General features: G+C 42.5%; 2 protein-coding genes across 8 annotated transcripts; one reads left to right on the plus strand and one right to left on the minus strand.

Moving 5' to 3' along the window:
- The first annotated feature begins 630 nt into the window (after positions 1–630).
- On the plus strand, positions 631–3,534 carry LOC122868185 (dual specificity phosphatase 29-like). Of its 3 annotated transcripts, none has more exons than XM_044179938.1 (4): positions 631–783; positions 905–1,124; positions 1,197–1,420; positions 2,568–3,534. In XM_044179938.1, exons 2-4 carry the CDS (start codon positions 943–945, stop codon positions 2,780–2,782), a joined length of 621 nt encoding a protein of 206 aa, XP_044035873.1. In that variant the 5' UTR covers positions 631–783; positions 905–942; the 3' UTR covers positions 2,783–3,534. The 3 variants fall into 3 exon arrangements, with proteins under 3 accessions (XP_044035873.1, XP_044035875.1, XP_044035874.1); XM_044179940.1 differs by having other exon boundaries at positions 643–783; positions 926–1,124; XM_044179939.1 differs by having other exon boundaries at positions 643–783; positions 930–1,124.
- Positions 3,535–4,124: 590 nt separating this feature from the next.
- On the minus strand, positions 4,125–27,681 carry kat6b (K(lysine) acetyltransferase 6B). 5 transcript variants are annotated; one of them, XM_044179928.1, is made up of 17 exons: positions 27,410–27,681; positions 24,494–25,352; positions 20,242–20,350; positions 18,864–18,979; positions 18,554–18,635; positions 17,927–18,056; positions 16,051–17,012; positions 14,866–14,987; positions 13,663–13,775; positions 13,392–13,533; positions 13,090–13,251; positions 12,441–12,534; positions 10,650–10,881; positions 10,199–10,358; positions 9,498–9,770; positions 8,333–8,633; positions 4,125–8,226 (listed from the first exon to the last, which is right to left on the minus strand). In XM_044179928.1, exons 2-17 carry the CDS (start codon positions 25,109–25,111, stop codon positions 5,417–5,419), a joined length of 6,426 nt encoding a protein of 2,141 aa, XP_044035863.1. In that variant the 5' UTR covers positions 25,112–25,352; positions 27,410–27,681; the 3' UTR covers positions 4,125–5,416. The 5 variants fall into 5 exon arrangements, with proteins under 5 accessions (XP_044035863.1, XP_044035867.1, XP_044035864.1 ...); XM_044179932.1 differs by having other exon boundaries at positions 16,957–17,012; positions 27,410–27,676; XM_044179929.1 differs by lacking the exon at positions 27,410–27,681 and adding an exon at positions 26,052–26,196.
- Between the last annotated feature and the right edge of the window lie 160 nt (positions 27,682–27,841).

The raw sequence follows: 27,841 nt of genomic DNA on the forward strand, positions 1-27,841 counted from the left end.
TCAGAATGAATGATGGCAGAGTATGAAGATATGAGGGAAAAATAAAGGAGTATGATGGTGTGAAAACTCTGTCTGACATGTTAGCAGCTTCATTCAGCCATTCTGCAATACAGTCATCATCACACTCTCACTGTGGGGGCTCGCATTTAGATCACTGAATGGACCATGCATATCATATGACAGGGAATCAAAGACATGTGCCATCCTGTGAAAAACCTCATCTGTGTAACAGTCTGACACATTTCAGTTCTCTTTTGGCCCAGAGAGGCTCCAGAAAATGCAGAACATCCTTAACGGGCGTTGTGAGGCAGCGCTTACACAGTTTCTCCCAGCGTCTGAAGATATGCAGAAAGGCTAAGAGAGACTGACACAATTTCAAGGAGTCGCTCATATGACTGAGCAAAAGCTCAGAGTGCCCTGTTCACTCCAGTGAATATGGGGATCCTTTGGCAAGTGTAAAGTTTGGATAAGCACAGCTTCCTGCCAGCAGTGAAGATTAAAGTTGTGTGTTTAGAAGTGGATGGCAGGGACTGGCTGGGTGGAAGTTTTCCCCACAGGCAGGGAACGTGGCAGCTAAGGTCAGGGGCCCGCCACATCACAGCCCTAAAAATATCCTCTGCATTTGATGCCCGTCACAGAGCGGTTATACAATCTGTGCCCTGACTTGAGCCTGCCAGAATTAAACCTTACCATGTTCTGCCTTTAAGGACTGCTTCACAACAAGCTGCCAGAATGATGAAAACAAAATTTTCAAGCAGGAAGACGAAAGACTTCAATCTCTTGGTGAGTGGTATTTGAGATGCATGCAAAAAACAAAAAACAAAACTGTACTTTTTCATGATTGTAGAGGGAGAAAAGTGGGAGCGGAAAAAAGCTACTGTGGTATTTCTTTTCCCCCCTTAAGCTAATAAATCATGTGTGAAAGGAAGCCACAGTGAGAAAATGGCTTCTCACAAGTCAAAGACTGGCACCAAGATAAATGTTACAAAGGCAGCAGAGGAATCCAGTCCAGTGGATGAATATGTCACACCTGGGGGCTATGAGCTGGAGAAAATCCTAAACTGTGGGAGTGTGGCTTACACTCATGTCAACGAGGTCTGGCCTAATGTCTACATTGGGGACGAGTAAGTATTAAATGACTAAACTGAATAAAATAATAGAGGATTAAAATAATAATTTACACCAGTTTCTTGCAGGCAGACTGCAAAGGACAAGTATAATCTGAAGAGGTTGGGGATTACGCACATCTTGAATGCAGCAGAAGGGACGTGGAACAACGTGGACACCGGAGCTGGTTACTACAGTGACATGGACATTGTCTACTATGGCGTTGTAGCAGAAGACGTCACAACCTTTAACCTCAGCCAGTATTTCTCCTCTGCTGCCCGGTTTATAGAAGAAACACTGAGAAATCCTCAGAGTAAGACGACACATAGTTAAAGGGTCATTTCAGCCATATCACAGAAATTACTTGGTCTTGATGGTTTTGGTTTAAATGAAAAAGGCTTTTAGATATTGGCACCTAAACATCCACCACCAACCACCTGTGTATGTAGGGTGATGAAGGGAATTTTGTCTGATTCACCTTCATCGTATTGAATTGATGGCAAAATATTTTGGCTGCAGGTGCCTGGGTTTTGAGGTATTCGCCTTTAATCTTCAGTCACCATCCTTGTCAATTGCCATGAAAGGAATTTTCGTTTGTGGAGCTCAAAGAAATTATAAATCAACATCAATGTGTATTTTTCAGGAACAATGTCCTGGTTTCTAGGTATTATCTACAGACTTTTTCATAAGTGGTCATCTGATGCTTTTTGGCTTTTTCCCTGTCCTTTATTGTGTTATATATCTTTTTTGTGCATGTAATAGGTTTGCAAAGTGAAACAGCCCAAAGCCACCCCAAAGGGAGTTACCCTCTCCACAGAAAACACTGCTCCTGAACTGCCTGAAATCAGCTCGATTGTAGTCCATGAAAGATAAATTAGTTACAAATTATCACTCTGAAACTCTTGCTCCAGTCTCGGTTGGGAAGCTGGTTCAGGTTGTTGGAACATGTAAGGCTGAACCGAAGCCATAGTTACCGCTGAAGCTTTGGTTTGGAGAACACCACCTTGCCTGTCAGGACCCGCCCTACTCTGCTTCTGATTGGCTAGTAGTTATTACCTAGGTATTGCGCATGTGCAACTCTCAACAAAGATTGAATAGAAAAGAGATGCCTCACTCGGTAGCTAAATGTGCAGTATGAGCAAAAAATATGGTGTTTTTTGAAAATGAAACCATGTCAACCTATTCTGGTACAACCCTCAAATAAAATTCTGAACCTGAAAATGAGCATAATATGACCACGTAAAGGTCTATGGATTATCCAAGACATTGTTTCTGAGAAGTTTTCTATTCTTTGGGGACCACAAATGAAATTTGGTGGCAGAAATCTCAAAAAACTTTCTGCATGGATAGATAGAACTGTTTTTGTTTTATTGTCATTTGGGTGAACTGACCCTTTGACAAATTGACAAAAAATAAGCATGTAATATAGCTATTCTGATGTGTGATTTACGTATCTCCAGATAAACTGCTGGTGCACTGTGTGATGGGAAGGAGTCGGTCCGCCACACTTTTCCTCGCCTACCTCATGATCTGTGAGAACATGACGGTGGTCGACGCCATCGAGCATGTGAAAAAACGCAGGCGGATCATCCCCAACTGGGGCTTCCTGAAACAGCTGAGAGAGCTGGACATGCAACTCCTGGAGAAAAGGGAAAACTCTACAGAGCAGAGCTGATTGTAGGACTCGTGGGGCATGTTGAGCCTCAGCTCAAGCCTCAAGTCATTGGAGACAAGTTCAAGTCAAGCCTCAAGTCAAATAAAGCCTCAAGAGACAAATAAAACTCTCTGGTTATTCAGGACAAGTCCAAGTCACGTCAAAAGTCATTCAGGACAAATTGAAGTCAAGTCTCAAGTAAATTAGAGCAAATCTCAAGCCAAGTCACAAGTAATTAGAGACAAATCCAAGTCAAAAGTATTTTGAGACAAGTTCAAATTAAATCTCAAGTCATTCAAGACAAGTCCAAGTCAAGTCACAAGTAACTTGAGATAAGTTCCAGTCAAGTCCCAGGTCACAGCAACTCTCAAGTCATGAGTGACCAGTCCCAGTCAAATAAAATCAAAGTAATTCAATACAGGTCCTAGTCAAGTACCAAGACTATCACAGCAAGTCTCAAGTCAAATTTAGGTCTCAAGTAATTTGAGACAAGTCCTAGTCAAGTCTCAAGTCATTCAAGACAAGTCAAGTCGCAGGTCTATCACAGCCAGTCTCAAGCCAGGTTTCAAGTCACTGAAGACAAGTCCAAGTCAAGTTTCAAGTAATTCGAGACAAATCCAAGTTAAGTCTCAAGTCTACCAGTGCAAATGTCATCAAGTCTCAAGTCTTTGAGGGCAATTCAAGTTATGTCACAAGTCTAAATAAATGGTAATATACAAAACGTTTTGTATGTTACCAGACAGATGATTAAGTAAACTCAAATGAATGGCAAACTCCTGAGTGCGACCCTCTCTTTGTTTTATGTATATATGCATCTAGGATAACGCACCAGCTGGTCAGAACGCAGTGAAAACCCCACAAATAGAACAACTCTAAATAAGCAAATTGCAAGTCGAGATGAAAGTATTTCGGGTCTTTAAATGCTGTCCATGAAAATGACATGGCATTTGTACATTTTCCCTTTAAAGTTGTGTCAGACATATTTTTTCATAATATCTGAGACCAATTCCTTTTAATAGAGGCCTAATAATTAAATATGCAATGTGAGTGACCATGCAAGGCCTGCTTGTTGTTGTCCCATTTGTTTTTTGTTTTTTTTTAACTTTCATGTGATTTTACCAGGTTAAAAACTTGAGACATGAATGTTTTTGCTTTGAAGTTTCATGTCAAGTGTTTAGAAGGTGAAATCTCAGATCAGTCAAGTCCAAGTCAAGTTTCCTTTTTTACTTCTTTTTATTTTAAAATACTTTTCTGCAAAGAAAACAGCTGCCTGGATTACCACAAATTGAAAATCTATTAATTGCATTCTCATTGTGACACGCTCAGGCTAGTAAATGTTTCAAATTAAAGGAGAACAATCAAGTACATGGTCAATCATAATTTATTCTTATGCTAAAATGTACAGCATTTTAAGTAACTGACAAAAGGAGAAAAGTCATAAATACAAGAATGTCATTCTGTCCGATTTTTGCACATAGCCAGGTATTTCCCCCCTGTTCTTACCAGCAACTCTGTACAGGTACAAAGGCTACAAAAGAGCAATATAAACAAAAACACAAGTACAAGTTGCGTTTTACATGCAATCCATTAGCTTAGTTTGGTCTATTCACAGGCTCTATTCTTCTACACTTCGGTAAAATATAAATCCAACATTTTATAAAGATAGAAAACAAATCTACAGATGGAATGAAAACGTAGCTTTAAAGGCATTATGTAAAATATCAACTTTGGACTAAATTTATATTTTCTTTATTGTTATTCATCGTTATAATCATTTAGTTCTTTTAAATTCTGCCACACTTCTGGACATTTTGAAATGTTTTAGAATTTTCAGGGTACAAACACTGAGATATGCTTTGTTATTTTGACAGAAATCAGTCTGCTTTATTAAACAGAAAGCTGCCTCAAGGAGATCTGTTACAAAAGACTTCAGAATTATACATACATAGCAATAAAACCTCTCAAACTGAACAGAAAACAGGACTAAGTTTACATTTTTTTTTACATTATTAGAATTAACAAAATATAGTTTCATCTTTCTCCCTGTGGAGGGAAACCTAATAAAAGGCCAGATATATTTAAAATGGCTTGCTATTAAGCACAACACTTGTACAGTACTACTCAATGCACTGTCACTAACAGAGACTGAAGCATGCTAGTTGTCACTTTACAAAATAAGTACAATAATTTAAATATACAAAGGCATGAGTATAGTACAAACTAATTGTCAGCACTGTTAGACAGATACACTGAACAGGTTCAAACAGCCACTAACTCCACTTGTAGCAGGCACATTAAATGGCTTCATTTGAGGCTGCTACACGACTGCAAGACCACTGATGAAATCTCTACCTCTGAGCTCTGAACCCACTTGCTGTAAAGACACATCAGAGACACTAATTAAATAGATTTTCATCGTAATGATGTAAGGCTTCCCATCTGGAGAAACAAAAATACTGTTTAACAATAGCTTCAAAGTTTACTCATTGATGAAAATGTTTGCATTCTTTCCAAGTGCTGCTGCTGGTTTTTAAGTAATAAACAATAACAAAAAGACACCAAAATAAAATAAAAAAAATAAAATAAAAGGCCAGATCAGTGCATCTTTAAACAGCAAAATGCACGTGAGAAGAAACAGCTCAGTCCTGCGGAGAGTTACCGCCTGATGAAAGGCCCTTTCAGAGACTGCTTGGACATGCCTGTGTTCATGTAACCATGGTGACCAGCTGGAGTGTACACCATGTTGCCATGTGGTGGAGCCTGCATGGGTTGCTGGGGGTATGGCTGTGTTCCCATCATGCCCATCTGCATAGAGTACTGGGGTGACTGGTTCATATAGGCATGGTTGCCATGGTAGCCACTGTTCATCATGGGCTGGCTCATGCTGTAGCCATTCATGGCGTTGAGGGAGGGCATGTTCATGGAGTTGACATTGTAAGCTGGTGCCGGCATGATGTTCACGCTCATGTTCATGCGCGGCATGGCAGCCAGCGTCCTGGATGGCGCCTGCATGGCCACAGTCTGCGGAGGCCGGGCGAACATCTGCTGCTGGTGGTGCGACAGCGGGGCTGACTTGGAGCGTGCAGAGATGTGACTCTTGGGCGCCATTTGGGGCTGGATCCGCTGCGAGGGCGGGATGCCCATGTTACGCTGTAGCATCATGGTTGGTGGGGAGCTGAGATTCGGAGGCGGGGTCATGGTGGCCTGCACCTGTGGGTTGGGGACTCGATGTGGGGTCTGAGACAAGGAGACCAGGCTCGAGTGCTGAGATGACAGCGAAGGGGTGTTTGCATAAGATGTGATGGGGTGTGAGGCCGAGTGGTTGAAAGGCAGCGAGTGAGGATGGTCTATGAACGTGTTGGTGAACTGCTGCAATTTGGCCAGACTGAGGCCAGACGACTGAGAGTAGTGCCCGCTGCCATACTCCCCCTGGTGGTTGATCCTCTCATAGAGGGTGAAGTTTGGGTTGCCAGATTCAGGAATGTCTGCCAGCTGCATGGTGGTGGTGAAGTTGGTGGGAATGGCACACTGTGCCATGGGCTGCTGCTGGCTGTGCTGACTGTGTTGATTGTGAAGGCTATGCTGAGCGTGCTGATTGTGCTGGCTGAGCTGATTGTGCTGCAGGTGGTGATTGTGGTGGTGACTATGCTGGTTGTGGACATTGTGTTGACTGTGCTGGCTTAGCTGATTGTGTGGGCCGTGTTGATTGTGTTGGCTGTGCTGATTGTGTGGGCCATGCCTGCTGTGGGAGTTGTGTTGACTGTGTTGGCTGCGCTGGCTATGTTGACTGTGCTGGCTGTTGCTGGGAGGCCTCTCCACCACCACGCAGCCCTGTGGCGACTTGACGTTGCAATGTGGCGGCGAACTCAGGCTGTTCTGCTGAATCATCCCGCAGCTGCCAGGGTTGACGGCAGCCATTTGCTGGCTCACGGCACAGCTGCTCTGGGCCAGGCCACTGGGGGGGATGCTGCCATAGGAGCAGCTGTTCTGGGAGGGGCCTGCCCCACAGATGCTACCCCCTATGGTGGAGTCATAGCTGCTGGGGTTGTCGTAGTTCTCGGTGGTGCTCTCAATGCTGCCCAGATCGCTGAAGCCGCTGTCCACCACCTGCTGTGAGTGATCTGACACCGACGGCACATCCATCATGGGGCTTGTCTCCATGTTGTGGAGCGAGGGCACTGAGATGGCACTGTGGTCAGGGCTGATCTGAGTGTAGCCGCTCTCCAGGATGGAGACAGCCGGGCTGTTAACAGAGCGTACCGACTGACTGGGATGGGATTGCGCTGAGGAAAGGGGGCTGCTGTGGTCCGACTGGGGGCAGTCATCCAGCGAGGTGAGCTGGGGGCTCTGGGCCACGTGCGCGTAGGTCTGCAGGGTCCTGCAGGGCTCCTGGTTCTCCACACACTCCCGGAAAACATTCTCCCGCTCGGTCTCCTGCGTCAGGGACTGAACAGCTTGGGCTGTCTCTGAGTCAATCTCTGTGCAGATGGGGAGATCCTCCCTCACCATGGGACTGAGTGTTGGCCTCTCTGCAGACTGAGGAGGTGGATGATCCGGACAAGGACTGGGTGTGCTCTCTTCCTCTGACTCAGAGTCTACAGGATTATCAGAGTCTACAGCTGCTACTGAAGCGATTGCTACTGCTTCAGGTGGTGGTGTTGCTACTGTCTTTTCTGTCACTGCCTCCTGGATGCTTTCTGCAGTGGTAGCTGGTTCGTGTTTACTACACAGTACTGTAGAAACCTGCTGACTCAACTCAGAGTCATTGTCTTCTTTTGGATCTAAAAAAGGTGGGGTGCATTCTGGTATTTCTTTTGAACTCTGTTCCAACTCTGCTTTGCGGCTCTCAGGTTCTGCTGTTTTGCTGTGACTGTCATCTTCATCATCTGCATCCTGATCCTCTATTTGAGTTCGCTGCCTGTCCTCATCATCTTCCTCATTGTCATTCTCCACAGATACAGCACCCAGTGTGCTGTGTTCCACATCTTTGGCTGGAGAGTCCTGCCCGTGTTCACTCTCTTGCTGGTCTTCTTCAGGTGGTTCTGGGGAATCACCTCTGTCCTCAGGTCTTGGAGACATGGCACCAGGAGAGGCGGCAGGTGAGCACACTGGAGAAGCCACTGGCGATCCTTCAGGGGAGTGCGACTTCTGGGAGCCATGGTCAACAGGACTTGGTGGCTCAGAGGGGAGCCTCTCTGGACTAGCCGAGCCTCTGCCTGCTTTGCTGCCCTCGTCTGCGCTGACAATATCCTGATTTGGTTCCTCTTTCGCTTCTTCAGTCTGAATATGGTGCTGCTCTGCCTCCATTGGGGTTTCAGGGGGTGTGTAGAGGTTGAGCTTGAAGCCCATCTTTCGTTCATTCTTTAGCCTCCATTTAGGTGGGCCACGTTTCACGCCCTTTGGCCAGCCCTTCTTCCGTTTCACTGGACGGGGTCTGCTGGGTCTTTTAGAGAGGACGTCAGCTCCTACAGATAAAAAATAAAAACAAAAACCACTTCACTGTTTTGCCAGAAAGATACAACAATCTGCTCCAAAACTATTTTATGAGAAAGACAGTCAAGATGCAAATACCTTCATTCCAGTGCTCAAGATTGTCTTTCTGTGCATTTTTCTCCAGCCTCGGGCGACCTCTACGCCGTTTCATTGGTGTAATCGGTGTCTTGTCCTCCTGTTCCTCCTCCTCCTCTTCTTCTTCTTCCTCCTCCATCTCGCCCACTCTGCAGGTGCGCTCCAGCAGGGGCATAGGGCGCTCATCCTCTGAGTTATCAAACGGCTCATTCAGCACCTCTGTTGTCTCAGAGATGGTTTCTGTTGTTACACTGCTGTTTATTCTCTTTCTTTTACGCCCTCTCTTCTTGAGCACAATGGTTCTCTGAAACACAAATAAAAGAAAAAACAATGAAAACAGAATAAAACCTCCATCAGAGTAGAGCAGTTTTGTAAAGACTGAAAACTAGGGCACTAGGTGGATGACCTCCATGAGGATATAGCAGAAATTCATTCAGGCTTTTATGCTAAATGTAAAATGTTAAAACCACACTGTGAGACTAAATGTTTGAGAAATGCAGCCTGGTGTGGAAAACCACAAATGAGACAGGCAGAGTAAGCAGAAACCACAGTCTATATTTTACATTCTCCAGTTGTTTCCCACCGGCTGCCTACGACTCTACCGCTCTCCTCTCCAAAATCCTTCACAAGAAGAATGTGAAATCAATACTGTAACTAATTCACTAAATAAACTTCAGCAGCCAGTGTCATTCTTTTCTGGTTTCAATACTGTTTCTGTTGAAAAGGTCTCACTGACATCATGCACCCAGCTGTAATATTATCTCCAGCACAAGGGGGCAGTGCCATATAGACAGAACAGATGTGGAAGCACAGAGAAGGGCAGTAAATTAACCATGACCATTGACAATAGTACAAGGTTTAGCCTGCACAGTCTCGACACCAGCAGTGAAAACACAATCTATTATCTACAGCTGCAGGCACACAGGGAGACAGGAGGAAACCACTGAACCCTCCACTGAATTCATGAATATTTATCAAACCTTTCCATCTCACCAGAGTACACAACACGGTCCCTAATGAAGGAAAATATTTAATGATATACATTCAATTTCACTTTGTCCTGGAATAAAACTCCAGATAATCAATGGGATAATCCCACTAGGGAAAGTAGCTGACTTGTGGTGATGCAAGAGAAACATGATTCACATCAACAAACAATAAAAGTCACCTTTCTCTTGGCTGCAAGCATTGCATGGGCTTTTGTTAGGATGGGCGGTGAGCCATCAGAGTCATCATCGTCGTCGTCATCAGCTTCATCATCACTAACGTCCTCCAACTGCTGGATGCGCCTGGTCCAGGACAGTGCAGGGCGGCGTTCGTAGGTCCTGTAGGGAATCTTACAGTGGACCTTCGTGAGAGGTTGCCTGTTACTGTGAGTCATCATGTAGCCCTCTCTCTCCTCCTTCTCCCAGCAACTGGCCTGCTCCTTCAGCCGCTCAGCCTGGTAATTAAACAGACAAGACGCATTATCTCTGGGAGAGGCGCACGCACAGCTCCAACATCTGAGCAATGAGGCTAATGGGAAAACAAGAGATTGGAATTAACATCATGACAAATGAATCACTGCAGGTTTCTCCTGATAATAAGAACAGCGTCCTGATTGGATGTGTGCCCGTCATGGAGGAAACATTTCTGTTAAGCAACCGTGGAAAGATTGCATTTCATGGAATATTCAGCACTATCAATTATGAAGTGAACTGATTTAGGGCAATTTTGCACAACATTAGTTGCCTGCTGACAGTGAGAATGCTTTTCTCAATAATGGCCTCTATTTGAACTCTCCAGCTAATCAAACAAACATCCAATAATAGCACTGTAGGCAAGTGTAAACAAATAACTAGTGTGTCCTGATTGAACAAGGAAACCTACATCCATTTCTGCCTCCCTCTCCTCCTCAGACAGGACGGCGTTGAGAGTGGTGGAAGGTGTCCAGCACAGGGCGTCGGGGTCCACCTCATTCCGACGTGGGTTAGCCCTCAGGTTCTCCATGTGCCTCTGAATCCATCGCTCTCTTCTGATCAACACAATCCTAGGTCACAGAGAAAAGCCCATGAGTTTATGCCCACAAAAGAGTGAAGCACTAGCCAGGGTAGACAGAAGGTAGACAGAAGGTGATGTGTGGTTAAATACGAGCACAAAGACGAGCTCTTTGGGACAGCAGGTGCACCATGTCCTTGGGGGTGCTTAACCTGACTTACTTCTGTCAATATTCAGCAGCATTAATGGATACGCTGTTAAAAATACCCGCTGGCCTGGATAAGTCAGACAGCATACAGAAGCGGCAGCAAAGGCTGAAGGAGACTGCGGCTTGGAAACTGACCTGCCATCCTGTCTGTCAATCATGCCGAGCTGCTGGAGAGTAGCGGCGATGTCATGTGGACACATCCCAGTGGCCCTGCTTATTCCTTTAACACTGATGTGTTTATCTGGGTGCTTATAAAGGTACTCCAGTATGACACTTTTCCAATATGCCAGGTAGGATAAGCGACCCAGATCTGACAGCGGCTTCTCCGGGGAGCCGGCTTGTCCTTCTTGCCTGGTGAGAAGGTAACCTAAAAAGACAAGATTCAAACAAAAACAAAATGCTTTAGTCAAGCTAGAGGCTGCTGCTGGGTTATTTCAGATTGCAATTCAGTCCCTACACCCACCCCTTATGGATTACATATTCATGTAAGGATGTGACACCAAACCCTGGTTGGGATTTCACCTTCAAATAGTATAAAGGCAGGCAAGGCAATCAGTTTTCCTCTCCTTCAACCTCTGTCAGAAGCTATGATACAAGCTGGCAAGGGCAACAAAGGAGGTTGAAAGAGGGGAGAAAAGAGGAAACAAAGCAACAGAGCGAAACAGAGAAGCAGCTGGATGTCATTGCTCACAAGAGACTGCACTTAGGAGAGATAACGAACAAGAAAAAAACCTAATACTAATATGTATCTGTGTGTAATTAGTTTTATAGCGGCCCTGTCAAGGGTCATCCATTATGAGCGGCATGAAATTAATTAATGCCTTTTAATGTGCACCCACTACCGAGAACCAAACAAGCAAATCTAATCACCAAACAGTGAACACACATTATTCCAGTAATCATGACAATATTCATCACTAAAGCTAAGAAGAGGAGCCTGTGATAACAAACACTTAGCGATGAATATTCAAATGAATTAATTGAAAAAAGTAATATTTCATTCCGCGTCATTTTATAAGTATATTATCATTAATAAACCAATACAAAAGAGCTACTCTGTGTCCTTTGAATTATGGTTTGAAAGAGAACATTTTTCACACAGGCACCCATTAATGCTCTGCTCTCAGAGCTACCTGAGACAAAGTGTTCCTCTAATACAATCCAATATAACAGAAAATCTTAATCTAAACAACTTCCAGCTCCAAAGCTACATTTTCCAATAAAGCCTTCAAAGAGCTCAGAACTCAGCTGTGTTCAATCTCCCTTAATCCCTGTCTTTGTTATCAGCACACTCTCAATATCACAGATCCTCTTGCATCTCTGTGTCTCAATGGCTCCCAAAGTGAACAGGAAATCAAATGCTCCATTACCGCCCGCCCGCCCAGCACTCGCTCCTTTTCCTTCTTTATCACACACAAACTCTGCAAAGAGACAACTCTTGAAAACAATAAAACGCCTATAATGAAACCTTGAGTAGATTTCTGCCTAAACACAGAAATCCACTCAAGGCAGCGACTGTTTTCATAAGTGGACCACAAGGCTTTTAAATATTGTATGTGCTGCATTTACTGGACTAAAACAAAAGCAGTATCTACACCTCATCACAAGTCAAGGAGAGAGAAATGGGGGCATTTTCTATAAACAAAATGCTCTTCGGGCTATGATTAGGTAAAATATTGTATATACTATTGGCCATCAATTAATGTATGCAGTCAGAAGGTAGTGTTCCTCACTCCTAATCTTCTGTGATTGCCAAAGCACTGTACATGAATGCTCTTGATTAGGCTACTTCAAAGCCTTAACCAAATAACAGCACCTTGCCACAAGCTACAAATCCACCCCTTAATCTGAAAGTGTTTGTTAGGACCAATGAGAAAAAAAAAAACAACTCAGCTCAGTGGTCTAAAAAAGCATTAAGGAACTTACTGAACTCAATAAGGAACCTTCCAAATCCTTGCCTTTGGTACTGAGGCATGATCATTATGCAGGAGACATTGTACTTCTGCTGGCAAAGCTTTTCCTGAGGGAAGGAGAAACAGATCAAGTATGTCAGAGCTCTGCTGAAGCTGGCAATTTACTGCACCTGCCATTGTCCTTGTCTGAAGCTGTGCACACGCACACGCACGCTCCCCACACACAGGGTGATGCACTTTCACTGAAAAGTATCACTGTGTTCTGAATTATGGCTACAGCAAATGATAGTTATCTTTTTGTCAGTTAATCTGTCCATTATTTGTTTGATTATTCAACTAATTGTTTCATTTCATGTCAGATAATAGTGAAATATGTGCATCACATTTTTCCAGAGCCTAAAATCTCTTATTCAAATTGCTTCTTTTTTTTTGTCTGACCAACAGTCCAAAACCTAGCGATTATCAATGTACAATGCTTGAACCAACAAATGTTTGGCATTTTTGCTTGACTAATCGATTAACTGACTCATCATTTACTGTGAATAAGTCAAATCACATTACAAAAATGGACAAATTACAGTAAGGTCTTGTATCAGTACCACCGTTAAAAAATGATGTGCGGTATTCCTTAATTTCCCATATAATCACTCTGTAATTCTTACCTTGGAGAAATAGCCCACAAGATGACAGCCTTTCTCATCATTCTTTGTAAGTATGTAGAAGAGGAAAGGCTCCACATCATAATACAAGGTCTTGTGATCCAGGAAAAGCTTGGCTAACAGGCAGAGGTTTTGGCAGAATAGTTTGCTGACATTTCCATCAACCTAAACACGGAATAAAAAGAGCAAGAGGACACTGTTCAAACAGTTCCCATTTTTCCCCCCTCCTGCTCCTCCCAGAACCCATTCAGTGGAATCTCATGCAGCATACAGTTATTGCTTTATTGCTGTAAAGGGAAGCTGACCTCAAATACGGAAAGGTCGTCCTTTCTGTAGATTTCATTGGCTGGTGGGTGGAACCAGCCACACTTCTTTGTGTGTCTCTGGAGAATGTTTTTGCTTCTCATGTACTTCAGACAGAACTCGCACAGATAAAGCTTTTGTAATCTGACAAAGACAAAATGGAGAGCTGCGGTTTGTACTTCAGTGTGTGAGGGTTTTTTTCAAAGGACATTGAAATAAAATGCAACTTAAGTAACAAAGAAATTGGCATTATTTGTCATGTAAAAGCATTACCTTGAATATTCAGGTGGGTAAGGCGACGAGTACCAGGTTTGAATCTCATACTTCCCAAATTCAATGACAGCAGGGCATCGCATGGAGTCTGTGCTCATCAGAGATCCAGTTCTCTGTGAAAAGATTGAATAAAAGCAAATGGATGAATGTGGTCAACCAGTCTTACAGTGTCTCTAATCATCAATCCATAAAACGGTATTGACAAAATTCTCAAATCAAGATTGTGGTTCACAGTTCTCATATCTAAACAAAAGATACATGAGATACATGTCATTAGTAAAATCTTAAATACTTAAATATAATATAATCTTTAAGTCCTGCTAACGTCTGGGTTAGCTTCTGATCCACTAGCTTTCGAAATAGCAATACATTTAAAAAAATATGGGATGAACATGAGTTTAAATTTGTCCCATATTACATTGTAAACTCAAGAGTACATATCATAAAGCTGAGATACCTTTCAATATATTCATTTTGTCCTTGTTCCCAACCTCTACCCTTAACACAACAAACTGCTCAGTTACCCCAAAAACTACTCAACTCTGTCCATGTTAAACGGAAACAGGAGGGAGAATCTGGCCTGGAGATCACTGAGGACGAATGGGCTAATATTTGAGAAAGCCAGACAAAGACTAAAAAACTCATGGTCCTGCTGGAGAAAGTTCTATTGGAAAAACATAATGCAATATTTTTTGACTCCTAAATTGAAATTTATACAAAAAGGCTCTCTGGGACACAACAAATGCTGGAGGTAGTGTGGTTAAAAAAAAAAAGGCTGCCATTTTCATATTTTCTGGGCTACATTGTACCTGGGTAAATGTATGGCACAGGATGAATATCTCTTTAGAATACTTTTAGCTGCTAGCAAGAAAGCCATCATCTGGAGACGGCTGCACATAAACCCTACAAAGGACAACTGGACTGCAATTCTCAATTAAATAAACTTTATCTTAAGAATGTAATTTGAACAATATGTAAAATATTGGAAATATTTCAATATATATTTATATATATGTGTGTGTGTGCGCCTATAAGATGATATGTCATTGAAAGACCCGGTTCCTGTACAAGTTTTGTGTTGCCCATGTCAACCCTCTTGTTCAGTTTAAAAATATCAATAACAATAAAGTAGCAAACTGCCCAGTTAAGCCTAAAATTCCAGTTGATATTTAAGACGTTTAGCCCTTTCTCCAGTTTTCTCACCTGCACGGCGAGTTCTTGGACATGCGTGAAGGTCTCAATATCCTCCTCTGTGACATGGTCTCTGGACATGGCTGCAAAGTCGACTTGGGCCTCCTGCTTCACACGCAGCTCCCCGTTGTGGCCTGTTACAGGCACAATAACACGACATCAACACATCAGATAGCACATCAACACCGGCCTGTTTGAAGCAGCCGTGGCTGAATAATCTCATAAATGCATTCTATGCAAATGTGCTTATACTGTGAGTACTGCTGCTGAGCCTGTTTGAGGCTGTGTCTCTGAGGAATTTCATAATGTATCATCTTTGCATGTTTATATGAAAATCCCTAATGTAATGAAGTGAAACTAAATCACTCTAATTGCGTAACCACTTTCATGTGCTTAGTCATCCACCAAGACAGTTTCCCATGAATGAAGAAGCAGATGCAATGAAGGGAGCGAGTATCGACATGAAAAGCAACTGATGTTGGAAAGCAGGCAGTAATTTTATGAAAGACATCAACACCATGACTTAACCACCAAAACAAAAACCCATTACAAGTGGACGTGATGTGTCATTAACATATTTATGGAAATGTACTGTTGGGGTAAGTAGTGTTTGTGCAGTATATTGTTTAGAACTGCTTGAAACATATATTCATTTGTTTTTCTTATGTGTTTTTTCTTTTAAAACTGTGACTGTGACTCCTGAAGACAGTGAAATGTAAGGGTTACTGCAATTCTGGGTATAATCATCATGTCAGCTCTCAACTTGGCTGGGTGAATCACTGGGTTGTATGTTCAAGAGTGAGGGTGGGATGAGGAAGAGCGCTGATGTGACTACAACTTCTACTAGGTAGTGATCACAATGTGCGCACTTCTGCAGAGGGTCAAGGACAGAGCAAGGAGCAACATGAGGGAGTTAGTGGGCCATGCACTATGACAAAAGCCAACGGGCGAAAGGATGGATGCCACGTAAACTCCGCAGCCAAGTCAAAACGCAACGAAACTGGGTTAAGAAACTAAAAGAATTCAAATTAGGCAGAAGATTAGTAGTCTGTTAGAATGTTGAGGGTGTCTTCTCAAAGAAAAGATTAGCTCTAGTCTGGAAAAAAATAACTGCGAGAGTCAAGCTTTAAAAAAATAAAGAAGAAGCTTAAAGGTGTGGAGACGCAGGTCTTGGCTGGAGTTTCGAGCCTTGCTTACCATGATTATTCTCAGGCTTAATTCTTCCGTCTGTCAAGTCTCCCTTTCCTGGTGAGGGGGCTCCCTTCTGAGGGCACACTTTATACCTCAGCCTGCCTAGTGTCCTGTGCTTTTTAAGGAAGGGGTTACGTTTGAAATGACTGACCATCTTAAACGGGTGTCCTCTGGGTCGGCCCGGCCCAGCAGATGTAGAGTGTAACCTATTTTTATTAAACTCATTCTTTCCAAGGCGCTGGGGCCCCGTTTTGGACGCATGGGGTAAATCCTGCTTATGGTGCATGCGCTTAGGTGGTGCGTAGCAAGGTAGTCTCTTTTTCCGCGATTGTCCCTGAGTAGTATAAATGTGAGAGAGTCCGTCAAATAGTCCCTTAAGTTGGCTGCTATTGCAGAGACTACTCAGGGAAGGAACACTAGACTGGCTGGAGGAGCTCTGGGGAGAGTTAGCAGAGGTGGAGCTGCTGGACACCTGCGAGGGGGGGCTAAGTCCCGGCAACGTGGGAGCGTGAGGAAGTGCAGAAGACAAGGGGGTTATCTTTTGAGTGGCGTCAGCAGTAAAGGCAAACGGCTCTGGTGGCTTGGACAGTTTGGGCGGACCCTTGTCTCTAGAGCTTAACTGTTTGGCGGGTGACTTTACGGTTACAGCTCGCGAGCGACGGCCCACAGGGGAAGGGGTAAAGAATTTGGAAAGCCCATCAATAAGCCCTTTGGTTTTCTTGTTAACGGTGAGTGTAGCTGGGGTGGAGGTGGGCGTGAGAGGGGGAGTGGTGGTGGGGGTGGGAGTGGTGAATTGGGTGGCGTCGACCGCACAACAGGGGTCTGCAACAGCCAATCTGTCTCTGGCGTCCTTCACAGATGCAGCATGACCAGATGAAGGTGTGGAAGAGACGGTAATCTTTTGACCCCTACCAGGTGACCCCCTTCCTCCAAGTGCTACCATGGAGCCGTCACCACTGGTTACAGACCTGCAAAGACAAGTTCAGATCTTACTGCCAGAAGTGGAATGAAACTAAGTACATTTACTTGAGGCACTTGTTCTTAACTTGTATTAACTGTATTATATTACTTGTAGATTTTATTATTTACTTTATACTTCTACTCGACTAGTACTTTTTCACTTTCTCCACTGCACTTATCTCTCTAGTTACTTTGCAGATTAGGACTTTACGGACAAAGCATGTGATCAACTTCTAAAAAAAGATGCAATGTTATAAATTAACCTTCCAACAATATATAAAGTTGTTAAACTTCAGCTTCACCTCAAACAGTTACAACATTAAAGTGCTGCTGATACATCCATGCATCAATTATATTAATCCAACAATATAATGTGTAATAAGTACTTTAACTTTTGATACTTTGATTACATCTTCCACCACTGCACACTGTACACCAGATCTCTAAAATTATTTTCTGCATGAATAACAAGTGTTTTTTGGGAGCAATTGACACAGTTGGCATCCAAAAAACTCAGTAAATTAACACTAATTACTTTTGATGAGAAGAGAAGATTTCACTGTTTCTTGTCTTTACTTATTGTTTGCTCGGTGTGCTCTTATTCTCTGTAAAGAATAATTCCTCTTTATTATTTTTACCAAAATCTTATCTGCTTTGATAACATTGTATTTACCAAAGTAATTGCTCAGATATGGAAACACTCAACATCACACACAATAACGGTAGGTAGGTCAAAGTTAAACCAGAAACTTTTACCGTTGGGCTAACCTGGGGGTTTGTTTAACTTCTTTTCAGCAGCGTCGCCATGTTCCCAGATCTTAGCAATTAATTCGGAATACAGTGAATACAATGTTATTATTACCAATGGGAATTTCCCTTTAACTAAATAAAACTGCTAATATTTAGATTATTGCACACTTACATTCTTTGTTTGAGCTTATTTCTGGGCCTTCCAATTGGCTTTGCATATCGACGTTTGATCTGATCGGCTTTCTTGTGCAGCAGTTTCTTCCCGTTCTCCTTCGGCCTGCAGACTTGGCAGATCCAGATTCCTGGAGGGTGTCCAAACACAGAGAGTACCGTTTGGGTGGGTTCATCAACTCAGAGGACATACAGTACATTCAATTGAAACATTTCCTTTAATACAGAGGGCTGGCGAGAATCCCACAAGCTCACAATGACAATCAATTACTCAGCACAAAGCGAAAATCCATAAGAAAAACATTGGGTCAATTCTGTCCAGTGAAATAGACTTTGTGTCAGCTTGTTGAGCAAAGCTATGTGACTTGTATGAATTGCCTGCCAAATGTCCTACTACAGTACATGCACCATCATTACAAGCATCGCTGTAGGGTCAGTACTGTAATCCAGAGATAGAAAATCTCCCCGGGGATGCTGAAATAATTTGATATGCATGCAAAGCTCATAATAAGCCACCGCTGTCTCTCTGTGTGCTGAGTGACAGCCCCAAACGGTCGTCTGTGAAGAAAAGGCTTTGAAACGACAGCAGAGAGGGAAACAGAGAAGCCAGACAGTGTAAACACCTCACCTTTTGGCATTCTTGAAAGCGGCGGGTCGCAGCATTCCATGTGAAAGCCCCGATCACATGAATCGCAGAATAGCATCTCATCCTGAAAGGGAACAGCAGGCATGTGTAAGGGATGTCCCTGTTGCATACATGTAACAACCCCCTGTCATTTAAAGTCTTCTGGAAAAATAAGCCCAATTGTGCACAAGAGAGGCTTTACAAATCTGAGGGAAAACCAACAAGTCCTAAGGGATGCACGAAATGAGATTTACCTCCAAGCCACCAACACTGAAAATGGTGTGTGTTAAGATGTATGCAACGTTATACTTACAGCATTTTTCCCCTGTATTCGACAGGAGCTGCAGGTTTTGCATTCAATACACTGCCATCGTAATCTCTTCACATTTGAGGTTAATTCGGGGGAAAACTTCAGACATGACGGATGCCCTTCACAAGCAATAGAAAATGCATATTAGCATAACACATTTTTTTTTACCAGCATTGACTGTGTCACAGAGCTAGAGACAAGGCTTTCCATTTATTCACACAGTAAGGTTAAATATTAACATATTACATCATCAAAAACAATGGTGGGCCTGTATGTCCACAACACCCCCCCCCCAAATTATGGCTAAAAACAGTATGATCAAACATCTGAGCTGCTAATTACAGATAATTTGATCTTAATGAGGCAGAAACAGTAGCAGCACTCATTCTAATGGAAGCCGATCCATGAAAGTCATGTAAAAGCTTGCCTTCTCCCTCACCCGGCTCCCTCTCATGGTTGTAAAACAGCTGTTTTACAGTGAGAGCACAATTTGTGTACACTACGAGCGGTTAATGAAAACCACCTCGACGCTACTTAGTCAAATTTGAGCTATAAAAATGTCACCAGGAGAACAATTCCTTACGGCATTTAAAATAATTGTTCAAACATAAATGACTCCTTGGCAGAGGTAATTTTATAGGGGGTTAGCAGTTTTGTCTGGAACAAAAGAACAGTTAAGGAAATGCCACCAATCTGCAGCGGGAAAAGGGTTGATCTTTGATCCGCTGTGCCTGGTGCGCTCTATAAGAAGAATCTGAATTGAGCGAAAATGACTTGGGTGATTTCAGATTCTAACGGCCACTTATGAAGCATCTGCCCTTCTTGAGCCCACTGAGGGTTACAAGCAATTTGGATCCCTTCAGCCACTCAATTTGAACATTGTTCTTCCATTAAATCCCTTAAAGGGAGCAAAAATGTGACATCTGCCTAACCGATGTTGAGAACTGCTGCTACCAAGGTTGGCTGATATGACAGTATACTGTATATTGTGAGATGATAGAAATTTGTCAACAATCACGGATTTTTCTATAACCTTTACACCAAGGTAGCTTTCATATCTCCAGTTGTATCAGGTGAATGCAGGCAATTTTGCGTGATTTAATGCAGAGCAGCGGAAAACAGCTCATCGCATTGAACTCAAGTTTTAATATTTTTACATAGGATTTTGCATATATATGCCATATTGTGATATATATCAATTGACTATTCTTCTAAATAATGTGATAATTATATTAATCATATCGCCCACCTCTACTCTTCACATATATTCACACTGTTTCTTGTGAGCCTTTGCCAACATACTAACAGTTTTGTCCAGACTACAGTATGTTAAAGCTTGTGAGAACATCCACAAACTGAAGCGTTACACAAGGCGACTTACCACTGCTCCCACAGTCTGCACAGGACAGCAGCTCTTCTGGCCGCTTGTCCCGATTTGACTCTTTCGTTCCAAGACAGAAACTGCATATTGGGATGGGGTCAACCCGGAGCTGGGTGGGAACACAAACAGAGACAAACTGTTTAAAAAACAGAAATGGGCACAGGCTGCGTATGAAGTGCCTGAAAGCCTGTTTGTTTTTGGACATTTTATCTTGTCAGGATTTATGAGATCACCGTAGACATACTGTTGGTTAAAGCAAGACTATAAAACCAGTGTGTGATTTAATGAAGTAGCCACAAAAATATGAACGACAAGCATGAACTAAGAGAATGAAAAAAAAAAGAGTTGACTTCTCACAGACTAGAAATGAATAATAAATGAATCTCATCCTCAGAGATATGCTGCGTTTGAGATCCACCTCCTTTATCCATTACATCTGAATGGGTAAGTGATCTTAGTAATCATAGTTTAAGGGCTTAATCCAATTCTTAAAGCCTGCACTCCAGTCTGAAAGGATTAACCAGCATGTAATCAAATTACCTCAATAATAAAACATGCTCTCATTGTTACTGCCATGATCCACTGTAAATGTTGCAAGTCTCAGAACAAACACCCATTTAAGGGCTTATGGTTAAGTTCAGAAGAAGTAAAATATGAGCTCAAGGTTTAAGAGGATTTCTCCATTGATCGCTCAGAATGAAGAGAGGCTGACTTCACAGAGGAAACTGGGGAAGACTTAGTGTCATCTCTTCATAAAACAGCCAGTCAAAATTTAACCAATCTTAGGCTGAAATCATGACCATAGTAGTCTCAGACAGACGTAATGTGGCTTTCATAAGATGTCCCTTAGAATGAGATCATATACACAAGCCTCTAGAGGAGCATCAAACAAACTGCCACCTCCTTGCCTGCTTGAGAGAAAGTTCTTAACGGAAAATAACACTCACAGGGTGTGACCATAAATAACCCACCTCATCATCAGTTTACATGCTAAGGCCTCGTCAATTGACTGGAGCTTTGAAGGGCACTCTTGGGATGCCCATAATTAGTTCCTGGTTTCTATGACGCACATCAGCATCCTGACCTCAACAAAATGTGCAACCTCCAAATCTCTATTAGTCCTGACCTCCTCCTGACCTACAGTCAAATTAAGGGAGATCTTGTTCTTTCTTTTTTTTTCATCCGTCAACAAACACAAGCGAGGAGCATCCTTTCAACCTGTCACACCATCCAAATGAACCCCAGGGGGAAATGCAGCAAGGATATAGTGGGGATTTGGTCATTGTTCCTGGCTGTTGTATCAATTAGTCGTTACGGTGAGGGGAAGAAGTTTACTGCCACATCAATGATTACTCTGTTTTCCAACCTGCCAGGTCAATATTTGAAAGCAGGCACTGGCATTAGAAGCTGACTGCTGCTTACACAGCTGTGATTACGGACATAAAAACGCTGAAATGCTACTGTGTGATGAGGCTGCACCTGTAGGATATAACACTGTGGCTCAGAGGTAAATCAGTGATTTTCGTACTGTCTCGTGTTATGAAAGAAAAAAAAAACCCATTATCCTCAGATTTAAGTTGGTCAGATCTGCAACTGTAAAATATCCTGTTGAACAGGGCCTGGTTATAAGTATCTTTGTAATCCAAATACACATAACTTGTGCTGAAACAATTAGGCGATCGACAAAAAGTTCATTGGCAACAATTTCAAGAATTGATTCATCGTTTAGGTCATTTATCAAGCTAAAATGCCAAACATTCTCTGGTTTCAGTTTCTCAAATGTGATGATTTCTCTGTTTTTATATCATTGGAAATTGAATATCTTGAAGACGAGCTTTTATTTTTTTATTTTTTTTTTTTACTATTTTCAGATATTATATAGACTAAATGAATAACTGAAGATATGAATCAATAATGAAAACAAGAGTTAATTGCAGCCCTACATGTAACCCCAATGATTTGTTAACTGGATTGCAAAAAGTCTGTCAATTTAGTTCAAATAACATTCGCTCAGAGCACAGATAAATGGAGAAATGTTAGCTTTTGTCCTTGATCACAAGCCACTCTACGTTATCAGTGCTAAAAGATGCAGCCAAAGGCATGTGAAAATAAGGCCTCAGTGTTTTGATTACTTAAGAGTTATTACTTCTCGTTCATGTACAAAAAGTGCACGTGTGTCATTTATATTTTGACACCTGCAGAGGCTAACTGAAATCATTGAGTAAACAATTTTCTTGAACCTTAAAACTCTGATTTTGGGCTAATAAACATCATAAATATGATTTCTACAAAAGAATGATAGATACAAGCAAGAAAATGAATGTAAAGAGCTTGAAATTAATAAGACATCAGTGCTAATATGCAGCTGCTGATGAAATGCTCAGCGCTGATAGGCAAGTTTTTTTTAATAAGTCTTCACTTCATAACATAGTCTCCACTGACTTAACTATGAAGTCTAATCCAGGAACTGGAGAATTAATTTCCATCAGGAATATTCTCAGGCCTAGTGATTAAAACCAATAGCAATTTGCAATCTGCACAGCACAAAATGCCAAAATAGAGAAACAAACACAGCTGAAGAGATGCTGATGATTTACTTGGGGATTCTAAATTAAGTACATTACAGGAAATTATGCTGCTTCAAAAGAGCAGGCTGTCCTGAGTGAGGGGGTGGGGTCCTATTAGAAAACTGCTGGTAGAGAGAGAGAGAGAGCGAGAGAGAGAGAGCTCAAGTGGTTGCATAACACAGCAGGGAAAAAAACTCTCATTCCTTGTCTTTGTTCCTGCCAGAGTCTCTTCACAATCTAATAAACTCTTAATCAAGACTGCTCTTTTTTTTACCTCAAAGTATGTCTTATTCTCAACACACACACTCTCGTGCTTCAACAACTGATCAGGCAGAGCTGTCTCATCCTTTGAAGTGAACGGTAAACCTGGACTTGGCTAGGTGACGTCATCAGGCCGGGAGCAATAGGTTGAAATGTTCCAAATGGAAAACAGCAGGCCTTCCTCAGCTATGAGAACCAACACAGGACACTGTGTCTCTAAACAGTTCTCAGTTTCACTTTTGGCCTGACCACAGACACAGTCACAGTTGTGGCTGCAGTATCAAGGTGTCATTTCCTGATTATTCACTGTGAAACTGGTGGGGAGCAGGGTGACATCTTTATAGCCTGATGCTGCTAGCCACTTCAGCTGCATAACTTGTGCATAAACTATTAGACCGCAGTTCATCTTGATAAGCCTCAACACATGATCTGCCTTCACAACAAACTATGTAGATGACTGTACACTGCACTTAAGGGCCACACAATGAAAACTATTTTCCATGAAACACACTCCTGCGCTTGTCTAAAAATTGCACAGCAAGTACAAAAATGCTGTCATTTTACAGACACTTGTCTGCAGCGTGTGTTATAGCTACGCACAAGTAATATAGACACAATCTCTGTAAACTGTAAACCACCCCTGAGGTGTCAAAAGCTGCAGAAACAATGCAACCTGGAAGTTTGTTTATATGGTTTTATTTCCTCTCTGGGGCATCTCAGTTAGCACGAAGGTCATAACAGCAGCATGTAGTCTGAGAATACTCTGTCCTACCCCACATATTTCAGCTGCCATTTCTCAGCACCATTTGTGAAGACTAGTTTCATGCCCTTGTACATTACCAATAAAATATCTCATTTCTGTTTACTAATGCTTTGCTACTCACAAGACAGCCAGCCACATCCCCTAAGGTCATTAGGCTAGAGTTACATAACCTGTGGGAAGCCTACAGCAGACTGCCTACCACACACTGTCAGCATGACTTTCTGATTATCCAAGCTCTCTTATTATGGAGACCAACAGCAACACAGACCCAAAAGGACACACTCTAGATGGTGTTGTTTCTGACCTGCCAAGCTAAAGTCCCAAAGATTAAGACCACAATGGTAAAATTCCCATCAAGAAAATTCCGCTCAGTGGTGGCCCAAACTTTCGCCCTTCCTCCTTAGTACTGATATCATGGAAATGCCACCGTCTTGAGGTCCAAAAAAGTCCTTAGTTCTCGGAAAACAAAGCTTTACTACATGTTAGAGCTGGGTAAGAAGGTTGAAATCAATAACACATTAATAACAAGAATATTTTGGCTGGAATTTTACTATTGTGGTCATCGGCATGTCCCTTTAGGGCGACAGCAGCATATGACCAGGGGGAAACGGTCCAGGGTAATAAGCATGAAGAGAGAATGCGGAGGCCAAGTTGCGTGTACCTGGTCTCGCTCATGGGGGAGGAGTGTCACTGATGACAGGACCAAAGGGGAAGCACTTGGACACCTGGAGCCCCTTCCCTCCGCACTGCCATGGCTGAGCTTATACCGCGGGCCATTTTTTAACAACCTGCCATTGTTAACTGACCGCTTGGCCGCCAGCCGTAACCTCTGCCGGAAAGCAGGGTTATCAACAACGTTTGAGAGGTCATCCTGGTTCCTCAGATACCTCTCGATGTTCTTCAGTGAGGAGCCATGGGTATCATCCAGGCCCTCGATGGCCCTCTTAAGTATTTTATTCCAATCAATATGGCGCAGATCGCTTGAATTCCATATAGATTCCTTTGATGGCACAGATACATTTGCAGGCGGGATTGATCCAACTCTCCCGGGATTTCCTGGGTCCTTGTAGGAGGCGCTCCCCTTATTTGTAACCTTGAGAATAGAGCCATCATGAACACTTAATTCCAACTGCTCAAGGACGATCTTCTTGTCCAGTCCATGCGATGTGGCCACCGCATGACATATTCTCTCCTCTGAGGGCCTCTGCTTTTGCCTTTTGATTTTCTGTATTGCTTCAAGAATCCACTCCGTGTACAGAGGGTTTGCAAGTTTTACCATGGTTGAACAATTAGACTCACAAAAATGTGATCCATACAGATTCCCCCTTTCTGCTGCTGAACACTGGGTACATCCACATCCTTAATAAGGTCAAAAACTTATGTTCCACGCCAGCATCCACATATTTCTTCTCAATCCTGGATATGTGACATTGTACTTGAGGAAAAGTCAGCACGAGTAAATTCCACAATGGTAGTTACCAGCTGACCTGGAGCTTTATTCACTCAATCCCAGATCAAATCTAAAAAGGAAAAATAAAAAGAAAGTGGTCAAATACATTTGCTAGTTATTTCCTCTTATTCACAGTCTATAAACTAGCTTATAGCATATTGCATATAAAGGCTACTTTTAAGATGTGTTAAAACATGAGAGGCAGATGGATAAAAACAGATGCAGGAGCTGTCATGGTTGCTAAAGAAATTCGAGTGACTTAATCCATAGTCTGATACCATAATCCACACACCAAACCGGGTGTCCATTTAAAAAGAGAAGTGTAAGAGTAATAAGTTTTCACACTATGACTGGAAGCTAGAAACTTCTACCGAGTTGTGTTAAAGTATAAATAGTCTCCTCGACAGCTACATATTTTCGGTTTCAGATTCCTTTCCGGCATGAAAAAAACAAAAAACACAAGTTAACATTTATTTCTGCAGCACGTAATTTCCAAAATGTCACCGTATCGTTAAACTAACACACACAAACTGACTAAAAACACAAAAAGGCGATCATACGTAAAGTTTAACCGTTAGTTGTCCGCACGCGACTTTTGACAGCTCGACGTCCGCAACGACAAACTGATCGGCGCGAGCGTTAATGACAGATGTAGCTTAAAATCAATGCTCACTTCCTGACAGCTGCCGTTAGACGTTTGAGGCACGTCTGCAAATAACCACCGAGCCGTTTAACGAAGGAAGAGAGCGGTAATAACTACGTAACAAACCTAGAGTTGTGTTCCGCTGAGTTGAGCAGATAAATGACACTGTTGCCAGCATTACTGATGTCACCTAAACAGTCGCCATTTTGTTACAATGTTGTAGTTTACATGAATCCGACATGACGCTGATTACAATCCAATGGAGTCTCATTAAACCTTACCTACACTAATGTGCCCTCCCTAGCAACTTCAATATTGGCTGTAAAGACAAGATCCGATTTCTGGTTTGATAAAGCACATGTCAATCTTTATGTATGAGCTCACTCTAAGAGGCACGGCACTGGCTGTATGATCTGTCACTTCACTCAATTGACCCGCCTCTTAAGGTGCCTTCAGTGATGTATTGATATAATTTACCACCAACACTCACAATATCTGAACTTACAGCTCTAACCACAGCGACAGGGTATTAATAAGTTAGAAATACACTATAACAGGCATAAACCTGCTGAGTAACAATTAAATTAGATACATATTTAACCTCATTTGCAAAGCGTTTAGCACCGGCCCACCTTTACTTAGATTCCTCCTTGAAACAGTTGGTTACACTTGAAAGTGATTTGGAACATTTTAGACTTTAATTGGCTGTTTGTTAAATCTATCATTTGTTTGCATAAAACCTGCAAAGGCTCTAGCGCTGATTTAAAGTGGAACACATTTCTTTTTATTTTTTATTTTATCAATACCAGGTAGCATATTCAAGACTCCTGCAAGCTAAATGTGCCTAAGCTATCGCCTTTCCCCCTCTTCATCTTCCTCCCTTTTCATTATTTTCCCGAGAGGAGCCATTATTCTCCCGATATTTAACATTTAAACTATGTGACGTTAAATTAGGGGCGATAAATAAACGATCCGCTAAGCTAAAAAGTAGATTTTTTGCTCGCTCCACGTCTGCCAGCGACATTATTAACGTCCTGTGTTGCGCTGTGCAATGATGGCATGACCTCTTTATCACCATTAACTATCAAATATCTCCAATGAGGGAAATAGTGAGCCCTGGAGAGAAACAAGATGTTCAGTGGGGAATACAAGTTAACACGACTGCTGGGAGAGTAGCTCCTTCATCACTGCTTCTCAATTATGTATCGCTAGTTTCTTTAGCTCCCATTTCTCAGCTTCAGCTCCGCTCTCGTTTTCCATATTTTATTAGTAAATGATACACAGCCTGCTTGGATTTTCACATCGTTTTGTAACATTTTACACAAACCCGACCTACCTATGTAATCTGCCGCCGCCGCGGGCGAGAAGGCACAACAAATTAACGCCAAGTTTCATGCAAGGATGACCATATAACTAGTATGAAAGAAGAAGAAGAAGAAAAAAACGAGGGCACAGGCTACAGTAAATATTTGCTGGTAGTTTACCTCTTCAAGTTTTTCCCCCCCTCGGATACTCCTCTTCATTATCGGGGAAACGTCGAAGGATAAATGTGCAGCGACATATCCGAGCGATTTCGTGGGATTTGATCTCTTAAAACGAAGGCTGAAAAGCTTGCGCCGAGACATGGAGAGGACCTGATAACAACTAATTGAAAGGTTAATCTACATAGCAGCCTGTGACAAAGTGGTACCCTCCCCCTTCTTCTTCTTCCACTGTAGACATCCCTACTTCAGTGTAGTAGAGCGGACCGTCGCCCCTTTAGTGCGCTCCTACAATGATATTGTCAATTTCACTTTTTCCCCCCCTCCATCAACATGTCCAGTGATGAGCCAAGAGGAACATTTTTTACACTTCAAATGTTTGGTGGATTAGTCTGGCTACATAACACTTTTATGTCATAACACGCCTATTAACAT

Source organism: Siniperca chuatsi, linkage group LG20, assembly GCF_020085105.1.
Source record: "Siniperca chuatsi isolate FFG_IHB_CAS linkage group LG20, ASM2008510v1, whole genome shotgun sequence".
Classification (NCBI taxonomy): domain Eukaryota; kingdom Metazoa; phylum Chordata; class Actinopteri; order Centrarchiformes; family Sinipercidae; genus Siniperca; species Siniperca chuatsi.

What these genes read in the sequence shown, in the direction of transcription:
- LOC122868185 (XM_044179938.1), top strand. Translation starts at nt 943, where the DNA reads ATGGCTTCTCACAAGTCAAAGACTGGCACCAAGATAAATGTTACAAAG. An exon ending in AATGTCTACATTGGGGACGA is followed by an intron (nt 1,125 to 1,196) that starts GTAAGTATTAAA and finishes AGTTTCTTGCAG; the next exon opens with GCAGACTGCAAAGGACAAGT. An exon ending in AACACTGAGAAATCCTCAGA is followed by an intron (nt 1,421 to 2,567) that starts GTAAGACGACAC and finishes ACGTATCTCCAG; the next exon opens with ATAAACTGCTGGTGCACTGT.
- kat6b (XM_044179928.1), bottom strand. Translation starts at nt 25,111, where the DNA reads ATGGTAAAACTTGCAAACCCTCTGTACACGGAGTGGATTCTTGAAGCA. An exon ending in GCTTTCAAGAATGCCAAAAG is followed by an intron (nt 18,057 to 18,553) that starts GTGAGGTGTTTA and finishes GACACCCTCCAG; the next exon opens with GAATCTGGATCTGCCAAGTC. An exon ending in AGAGGGAGGCAGAAATGGAT is followed by an intron (nt 9,771 to 10,198) that starts GTAGGTTTCCTT and finishes TTTAATTACCAG; the next exon opens with GCTGAGCGGCTGAAGGAGCA.